General features: G+C 24.8%; 1 protein-coding gene across 1 annotated transcript; it reads right to left on the bottom strand.

Moving 5' to 3' along the window:
* Window positions 1–239: 239 nt before the first annotated feature.
* LOC113560849 lies at window positions 240–8730 on the bottom strand. The gene is made up of 11 exons (XM_026966960.1): window positions 8514–8730; window positions 8063–8440; window positions 7710–7866; window positions 6894–7001; window positions 6613–6821; window positions 3163–3243; window positions 1649–1870; window positions 1339–1539; window positions 881–1040; window positions 667–777; window positions 240–595 (listed from the first exon to the last, which is right to left on the bottom strand). The coding sequence occupies exons 1-11, from the start codon at window positions 8610–8612 to the stop codon at window positions 390–392; spliced, it is 1932 nt and encodes a 643-aa protein (XP_026822761.1). The 5' UTR covers window positions 8613–8730; the 3' UTR covers window positions 240–389.
* Window positions 8731–9833: the final 1103 nt, after the last annotated feature.

Here is a 9833-nt window from a genome sequence, read left to right as displayed (position 1 = left end):
ATATATCGATATTAATTTTTAATACTAGAAGATTGGGATCGATACTTTTATCGACGTAATACGTATATTATGTATCAATTTAGGATCCTGTTTGTCACTAGACAGCCACACAACACATATAGTGATAATAATGACAATTTAATAATATGAATTATTAGATTTATTTTTATAATTTAGCAGTAATGGTTTAATTTTCATTGTTCTTATACAAAATATCATATTTTAAAATAATTCTTAAGTATAATAGTTATATTTTTATTGAAATTAATGCAAAATGGCTTGTTGAAAAATACGACATATTATTATTAAGTGGGTATACATTTGAAATCTCATATATGTCGTTTTTTTATTTCTAGTATAATATTATTTTATTTTATTAACTAGGACTATTATAATAGTGGTTTTCCAGTTATAAAATAATCTTCAAACAAACATTCATTGAAACCACGACGGATTTTGAAAAATCCTTTGTCTCCCCAAGAAGTACCCCATGAATTGGCAGCTAACCAATATTGAACACCTCCCTGTACACCCCATCCGATGACCTTTACCGTAATCTGACCAAGTAGTTTTCCAGTTACATGTTGATAAACTCCTAAGAATACAATAATTAGATAAATATATTTGCGAGGTTTATTTTTACCTTACATGATTTTCTAATCATACCTGATTTGTATGTTAAGAAATCTTCATAAACACGCATTATAGCAGTTGCAGGCCCATATTTTTTCATTTCTTTCCTGATCATTCCCGGACAATACCATTCAATTCGCATTCCTAATATAAATGATAATATTTCAATACTTACAAGGTTAGTTAATTCATTAATAAAAATAATAAATATTATTATTCCTTTTTAATGAGTTTTCCATTAACTTACCCTTTGTAATGTCTTTTAGGAAGGGTTTTGAATAATTTTGGTTGTAGCAATTTAAATTGCATTTTGGCGTTTCTGATTTATATTTTCCGCACATATATGATGGACTTCTTTCATCCAAAACTGTATGGTTACATGGTGGAATCAACCATGGTTGACAGCCCTATAATGATGTATTTTTATTTAGTGATTTAAATTTATAAAACAAAATTTATGTTTTAAAAATAACGGAGGTAACATAATGGATTTTTTCAAAAAATATTAAATGCATACAACTTTAAAATTGTAAGTAAAGTAAACATTTCTTTAAAGAAGGAAAAATAAGGAAATGTATGATACATAACGTCGAGTTTACGTATAATTTTAAAATAATTTACAAGTAGAATAAATATATGGAATAGTTTCGAAAATTTATCTCACGTATTTAATGTTCAATATAAATTAACAGTAATTCAAATTACTTCATTGCTACCGTAATCTCCACCTGTGACCACTCCTCTTTTTGTCCAATAATTCCATGCTGCTCCAGAATAACCACCATTGCACCCGTCACCACAATCATCACAACAAGATAAAACTTTTTGCGGAGAATAAAATGCCGTTATATTTTTCTTTGACTTAATACATATGCGGTCGTTAATAGCTGAAGTGACAGAAATCGCCTGAACATAAACATAATTCAATAATTCGTCATCTATGAGTCTTGATGATATATTTACGATATTTAAGAACATTGTACCTAATAGAAAAAACTATGAGTCTAATACATACCCAGTCAGCAGCACAGTTTCCCTGGTTCCATATGTGTGAAATAGAAACGCATTCAAACCAATTAATACGGGCGTCAAAATTTTCTGGAATATCATTCGATCCATTCGCATCGTCTTCATCGTCCTTATGACCGATAATATCGATCATTTTACCATTTTTTTGATTGCCCCAAGTTCCAACTATGTTTTTGTAGTCAGACGTACTGAGATGATTTATTCCGGCCTATACAAAAACATGATATGATATATTTATTAGTTGGTCTAGGCTGGTCTAGTCTAGCCTTTACGCTATACCTACAAACAAATTATACTTATTAGTTAATAAAAATTTTGTGAGTACTTGTGATTAGTGTTCATGAAGTATAAAATCATAATTTGTATTAATCTTTTTTTTCTATAAGTATATAAATTAAATTTATGAATTTAATAAACCTTATATTGTATTGGACATGATTATAAAAAAATTAATATTACCTTTATTTTGTATTTAAGAATGTTGATCAATGATATAATAATAAATAATATATCAACATATTTATTTTTATTTAATCCGTTGACTTGTTGCAATATATTAAAATTATATTCACATAAAAAAAATTTTGAACGACTTTGATTTCAGAAAATCATCTTTTATTGTTATTGAGTAATTGTATTAAATCTAAACTGTTAGTTTGACAATTAATATTGACACAATACTATACGCAAGTAAATGTTATATTATTTTTTATTAATTTGAAATTAAAGAAAATTTATTGCATATAGAAAACGATTTTTCTAATGGTTATGGTTCTAAGAATTGTATATATTTATGTAAATCTACAATTAATAAATGTGCCAACCAGATTATTAGTTACTTTGAAGTTGAACTTTGTATTCAAATTTAAGCTAAGTCCCGTATATTAGCTGATTTTATAAAATATTATTATAGAAACATAAAACATCCAAATTAAATGAAGTAAAATAAATTTAAAAAGTAATCGTCACATAAAATTATCTACATTTATTTATTTTAGATTAAACGCGCACAGGCCCAATTACATAAATAAAATTAGTACATATTATAAGTATTTTACCACACTTACAATATTAAACATAAAAACATTTTTTGAAAATTATTTCAAGCTCTACTTGTAGTTAGTAAACAAATTATAAATCATTATAAATATTAAAATTTCAAATCACTAAAAAATCTATAGTATATTTTTTAGATGAACTAAGTTATCTATTAAAACCGTAGGATGCATAATCTATTTTTTTATGAAGATAAATAAATCCAATATGGTTCTAAGACTGGAAGAGTTATACATTTTAAGTTAATTATATAATATAGTTAATAATTTACAAAGTTTTTAATAAATCTATTTTTAGTAATTTAAAGCCTTGAAAAATAATAAAGTTTGTGATAAAAATTAAAAAAACGATATAACTTAGATATATGAAATTATAAAAATAATTAATATTATATTGAATAATGTGAATTAAATAACATTTGATTTTAATTTTTGTTTTACTTACTTCCCATGGTACGTTAGCACGGTTTACGTGTTCAACGATTTGTTGAAGTTTAAATTTTGCATTGCACTGACAACCAGATATTACAAAATATTAGTAACAATAATATTTTATTATTTCTAAACATAATGACGATTGAGATTTGTAATTTTTGTTGTTAGTGAATACTAAAAAATAATTTATAGATATTTATTGTTAAATAAAGACTGATATTATAATCTTTTAAAATAACACTTAATTTTAAGTGTTATGTTCATTTTTAAAGCAGATTTACTTATCAAAAATTAAGATGGTATTGTTTACTTATAATATATTGTTTAAGAGTAAATTTGTATTTTTTCAAATTGTGTAAATAGACAAGTTTTTTTTTGTATTTGTATCTATTTAGATAAAATATTATCTGATACTTCATAATAAAATATGTATTACCTACGTGACAATTTTTAATATAAGAGTACTACCATCACTATTGACATTGAGTAAAATTTTGTATCATTCGTCATTGAGTAGGTCACTGTAATGAATATGTTGAATTTGAATTCCTTGATAAATAGGTAATTGTATTTAGTGTACGATTGAAAATGATTACTAGAAGGTATATAAGTATAGCCTTTATAGGTATGTGTTGGTCTATATTTCTTGGGTATTTTATTTTTTATTTATAATACTATTAATAATATAATTGGTAGAATACATTTTTGCCAAAATCAAATGACATATATTTTATAGGTAATTGTTATTAGTTAATAATAGTTAATAAAAGTATCTGTTACTAATTAATTATCATTAACATATGCGCAACGGCGAAACAGAAGGTTCATGAGCTGTATCTGCAACATTTTTGTGCCGATAGATTGGCTTATGGCCCGTGGCCCGTGGTGGTAAAAGTTATACCGCTTATAGTCAAAGTCAGCATTAGTTGCTTTATTCAGTATGTTTGAATGTTGCATCTGTGATTAAAATCTGCGTAAACCTTTGATTATAAGTCAATACCAACGTAGAACTGTGTGAATTGGTTTGTGGAATAAATAATTAAAAAAAATCTAAATATTTAAAGAACATTATTACGTACTATACTAAACAATAATATAATTAGTGGCGTAATGTTTCAAATAGCTATTTTCAAATAATATTTTTAAATACTAACAAAATAACTAAAATAGTAATTTTTGTTTAACTATCAAGTTTGGTCAAAATTTAAAGTAGAAATTACTAAACAAAAATTACGTGTATGTATTTTTAAGATTTATTTCTTAAGATTAAAACAAATTATAAAGAACGTTTCATTACATTTTCAAGCTTTTGCTATTAAAATTGAAAAATTTATATATTTTTAACTAATTTGCACATTTTTATAGTTGGATTTTATTTAAATTTTTCTAAACTAAAATCCTGGCCATGTTTTTATAAAACTAAATAAAAATAAATATTTTGAAAATTTCATTGTAAATAGAAAATAATAATTTGTATAATTGTGGAGTTTTAGTATGAAAAAACAATTAAAAAGCAGAAAAAAACTAAAAAAGTATAAAATATCACAAATATTCATAAAAAACAGGAAATCTCAAAACATTTTGAAAATTATATTATTTCTAATAAGCTGTAATGCCTGTAATATAAATATTTGGTAAAATTTTAATTTTTTATGATTATTATTTTTTGTTAAATTATGACATTTTTTGTTTTGGATGGATTTTCATATTTTTTTCCGATTTTTTTGAAAAATTATTCATTGTTCTGCTTAGAATCTAATAGATTCGAAACATTAGACATTCATAATACGATATTGATTTAGTGATGTGATAAATTCTTATCATCACATAAGCTCATCAGTCCAAAATCGAGTTTTATGATTATTAACTATGATACGGTGTTCATAATTTTTAGTAGTAATAGTTATGATATACTCATGTACTCTTATGTTTTATTGATTTAAGTTACCACTTACTAGCTAGAAATGTATTAACTATTTTAATATTTAATACCTAGGTACTGTGTATTAATAATATATTCACTACTGACGCACCAATTCCATAAATGCTATATTTTATTGAAACCATATACGTTTTGCATTTTATATTGTAAATTATTGTATAGTATAAAGTACATTTTCTACTTCAAGTTATTTTAATGCTTGATGTACTTATGTATGCACTTACTATGAGCTATATTGTATTGCCAATAGTGAACATCATTTTGTGTATTGTATTTGAAATATAATTTAAAAAAACTTTTCAAAAACAAATTATGTAATAGCTCATAGTATTTTAAATTTATTTTTTATTCTACATTATAAATAGATTATTTAACTATTTTGTCCAACTCTTGAATAGATAGAGAGGTTCGCAATTTCTATAATCAACAATTATATTAATAGCACCTAACCTAACCTAACCTAATCTTACCAGTATAAAACCATCATAATATGATCACACTTAATACTTAATAATTAATATTCAGTAGTTTGGTGGATTATGGTGTATTATAGGTTTATCAATTCAACGGTATAGGAAATCTAAAGTCGTACGTAATCCTCTGTATAAAATCGAGGAGTTTGAGGACTTCCACATATAATAAAAATAATAAGTGTTAGGTAAACGATAATATGTTTTAAAAATATATATTTGAATAAACGATGTATTACGTGCTTTGCTAATTAGTTTATCATATAGTTGTAAATATATAGAAATGGTTTATTGTACTGTAGTAAAATAATTCAAACTGTTATGTTCTTTTTTATAAAAGTTTTATAGACATAATATATGTAGGTAGGTTATTATGTAAATAATCGTATATATTAACGTACGATAAATAATTTTGTTTTATATTTTTCGAACAAGTTTGAGGATTTATTATATTTTCAAAACCTAATGTTTTACATTAACAGTGAATATATTTGTTACAGTATTCGTGCTCGGATCAACCTATTTTAGTTTTCAAATTTGTTTTTTTTATTTTATTTCTAAGATACGAAGATATCGCAACTTACTTATATTATATAGTAAATGATTAATTAACCATTATGGATATTATTAGTTAACATTTTAAAATCTATTAAATGTAGTCGTTCAGTTATCATTGTATTTTTAAACTCAACTTAAGTTCTTTTATTGTAATGCTGTTAAATATTATACCATTGATCTATTGTACGACAACCCTGTTATTTTGTTAAAATAACTTTTAAATAACTGTATTAAAAGTCTTATTTGTCTAGAGGATCATTTAAAAAGAATACAAATAATTAGGTATATAAAAATTTAATAACAGTTTTCAATGGTACTTAAAAAAAATGTAAACCATGGTCTTTGAAGTGATATGTTTTTTTTTTTAATTTTAACATCATGCTATACATGTCAAACATGGTAAATACGTTATTAAAAGTAGGTACTAACAAGAAAACACTTGAATGATGCTTATTTATAATTATTTTATGATATCATAAACAATTCATTAAAATGGTAGTCCCGCGAACATTTTTTCTTGGAAAAAGCAGCCGTCGTTACCTCTTGAAATTTTAAACGTTCCGTTATCTCCCCAATCTGAACCAAACGAATTAGCTACTAACCAATACGGGACACCGTTTTCTTCACCCCAGCCGAAAATCTTCACGGTTTGTACGGTGAAGAAAGGTACGTCTGATTGCTCGTCGTACTGATATACTCCTTGAAAATTAAAAAAAAAAAGAAGTGTATTGTCAAATTTAACGACTACAAAAATATATAATTTTCACATACCCGATTTGTAATCAATCAAATCTCTATACATGTAGAACTGGGTTGTTATCGGACCGTTATCAAAGATTTCTTTCATAGCCATATAAGGGTACACTCGATAATATTTACCTTTATTTATAAAGACAATAATAATTAAGTCTTAGAAATATAGTTGAAATATTAATAATATTAACGACAAGATATAACATGGATAGAAATTACATGGAACGGATCTAAAATATTTACTGTGTTTTTATTATTATATAAATTCGACTGAAATGATAAGTAAATGTATTGAAAACACGATTAGAACGGAATTGGATTTACTACCTATAGTTCTTATAATTGTTCAAGAAATTAAATGGTTTCCGATTGAAATCGTGTATGAAAACATAACATATTCAAAATGCACTAAATATAGAAATAATATTGAGGAATTTAAAATGTAAATCTTATACATTTCAGAAATTTCGTAGTTCGTTTTAATTTTATTGAATATAAATTATAATAGCAATTATACATAATTAATATGTATAACTAAGTCATAATACAACATTTTAAGTTTAATGATCAAATAAGTATATCTATCCTATTAGTACGCAATCAATTTACATAATATATTTATTTGTTTTATGCAAAATAAATTACATTATTGCTCGGTCAATGGTTTTAAATTATTTTAGATGTCATTTAGACTTTTATTTAAAACATACCTAATATACACTTTTAGGAAAGATAAAAATAATGTGGAACTTTCCAACATCAATATGGAAATTACACAAACTAAATTATATATGATTATATATTTTTTTATAATGTTATTATAGTATTATCTACCTTTATAAATATCAGTTCTGAATGAAGTGTAATAATTTGGGTTATAACACTTTATTTCACATGTCGGTGTTTCCTCTCTGTGATATGTTGTACAACTGTGTCCAGGTGGTTTTTCATTAATTAGTTTACATGGTGGAATCTTATATGGCTGACAACCCTAAAAATTAAAAATTAAGTGTAAAATGATTTTGTTATTTTTGAATAAATAAAATAATGAAAATATTAAAAAATTATTGAAATTGACCCAATAGATTTTATGATTAAATTTGATACTTTAATTAATCAAAATGAAATAATTATATGTATAACGATTTGTTGTAAATTTAATGATATATCGATACAATGATAGGTACCTGATTGGAATTGTAATCTCCACCTGACACAAACCCATGTCTCCTGTAAAAGTCCCAAGACTCGAATTGTGACCCACCATCACATCCATATCCACACAAATAGCAGCAAGAAATAATCTGCTGTGCAGACATTATAGGATTTTTTGTTTCGTTTGAATGAATACAAATTCTATCGGTTACTGCAGACGCTACCGCTATGGCATAACTTGAACGGCAGTTTCCTTGATTATATATATGACCGATCGATGGGCAATTTGTCCATTTTTTTCTTGAGTCGAAATTTACTGGCAGCCCATTCGTAAAATAAACACTATTGCCTCCTCCATACCAATTCAACTTTGCGTCATCTCTGTTATAAAGCGCTGGCTCTGAAATAGGCTATTCAAAGTGTGCATCGTTATTGTGAAATGTTTTTAATAATATTTTTTGTATTTGTAGTGTAAGTGCAAACCTTAACATGGTCGTTTTCATTATATTGGTAGTTTGTCTTAGTGCCCTGCCCGGTAGTATATGTTATAAAAATCGAAATAAATATTAATTTAAAAAACATTTTTTTAAATTTAAATAAAACCAAAAAGTTTAAGTTTAAAGTTATACGCTTATAACGTTTATAAACTGTTCGGAAACAGCTGAATTAACGTCTGACCTAAGCTTCAAGAGTGGCTCTATATGAAAAAATAAAAGATTGCATAATACTTAAGAAGAATTTAAGCTGCTTATTAAACTATTAAAATAGGTATTATAATACAAAAAAAATATTGATTAGGTACTAGAATACATATTATTATCATATTAAAGTTATCGTTATTATTTTTATTATCTAATTTTGAATATTGAAACAATATAATTTATATTCACTTTTAGTTTTAAATGATACCATTATAATAATGGTTTTTTTATTGTATATATTCTAAAAGTAAATACTTCAAATAATACAAGTGTGTAAGCATTTGTTACATACGAATTATTCGAATAAGTTTTTATTATTTGTATTACTAATCTATTGTAATATTACCAATATTGAATATGTTCTATTTAAAAAAAGTTATCAAGATACAAATATTTTAAACGTTAAAAAAACTATAATGATGTATTTAAAACTGTTTGCTAGTGTTGAAAATTTGTTTTAGTTGATAGCAATACAGTGAATTATAAAGTAAATAATTAAGAACCAATACAAACTTTGCATTTTTTTAGATTGATAGTAAGAACTTTTAGTATAGTAGAACCTCGATTATCCATATCCCGAAGTAGCAGTAAAATCATATTGTTTTATGTGGAGATTGGTTTATCCGAAATGTAATATAGTCAAGCAAAAAACATTAACCGACTTAAAAAAAATAACAATAATAAAGAATTTTCAAATATAAATATATATATTGTGAAATGTATGGGTAGTAAATAAATGTATAGTAAGTTAAAAAAATAATAAATAACGTGTATGTTGTAACTTTAAAAAAATGTTTGTTTCTCGTTTTTTCGATGATACGTCGAGGCTATGGTCCCGAGACTGACAGATAATCAAAATTCTTCTATGCATTAATGTGTATTTTAATAAACAGGATTTTAGTAGTTCCAGTTACTCTGTTTATTCCGATTATGCCAGCTGTAATTGCTCGTCAAAATTTTCGAAATAATTTTTTATTCAGTCTGTTTAAGTTTAGAACAGTGATGTTATTAATTTATCTATTTCCATCAGTGAGTTTTTAGTTGTTTTCACTGAACTAATAAACACTCATTATATAAAATTTACAACTATTATCTGTTACTA

This window comes from Rhopalosiphum maidis, chromosome 1 (assembly GCF_003676215.2).
Source record: "Rhopalosiphum maidis isolate BTI-1 chromosome 1, ASM367621v3, whole genome shotgun sequence".
Classification (NCBI taxonomy): Eukaryota; Metazoa; Arthropoda; class Insecta; order Hemiptera; family Aphididae; genus Rhopalosiphum; species Rhopalosiphum maidis.
The sequence above is the reverse complement of the archived record's forward strand: the minus strand, read 5'-3'. Positions and strand labels throughout refer to the sequence as shown.

What these genes read in the sequence shown, in the direction of transcription:
- LOC113560849 (XM_026966960.1), bottom strand. Translation starts at nt 8,612, where the DNA reads ATGTTTTTTAAATTAATATTTATTTCGATTTTTATAACATATACTACC. An exon ending in ATGAAAACGACCATGTTAAG is followed by an intron (nt 8,441 to 8,513) that starts GTTTGCACTTAC and finishes CACTTTGAATAG; the next exon opens with CCTATTTCAGAGCCAGCGCT. An exon ending in CCTAAAAGACATTACAAAGG is followed by an intron (nt 778 to 880) that starts GTAAGTTAATGG and finishes CATTTATATTAG; the next exon opens with GAATGCGAATTGAATGGTAT.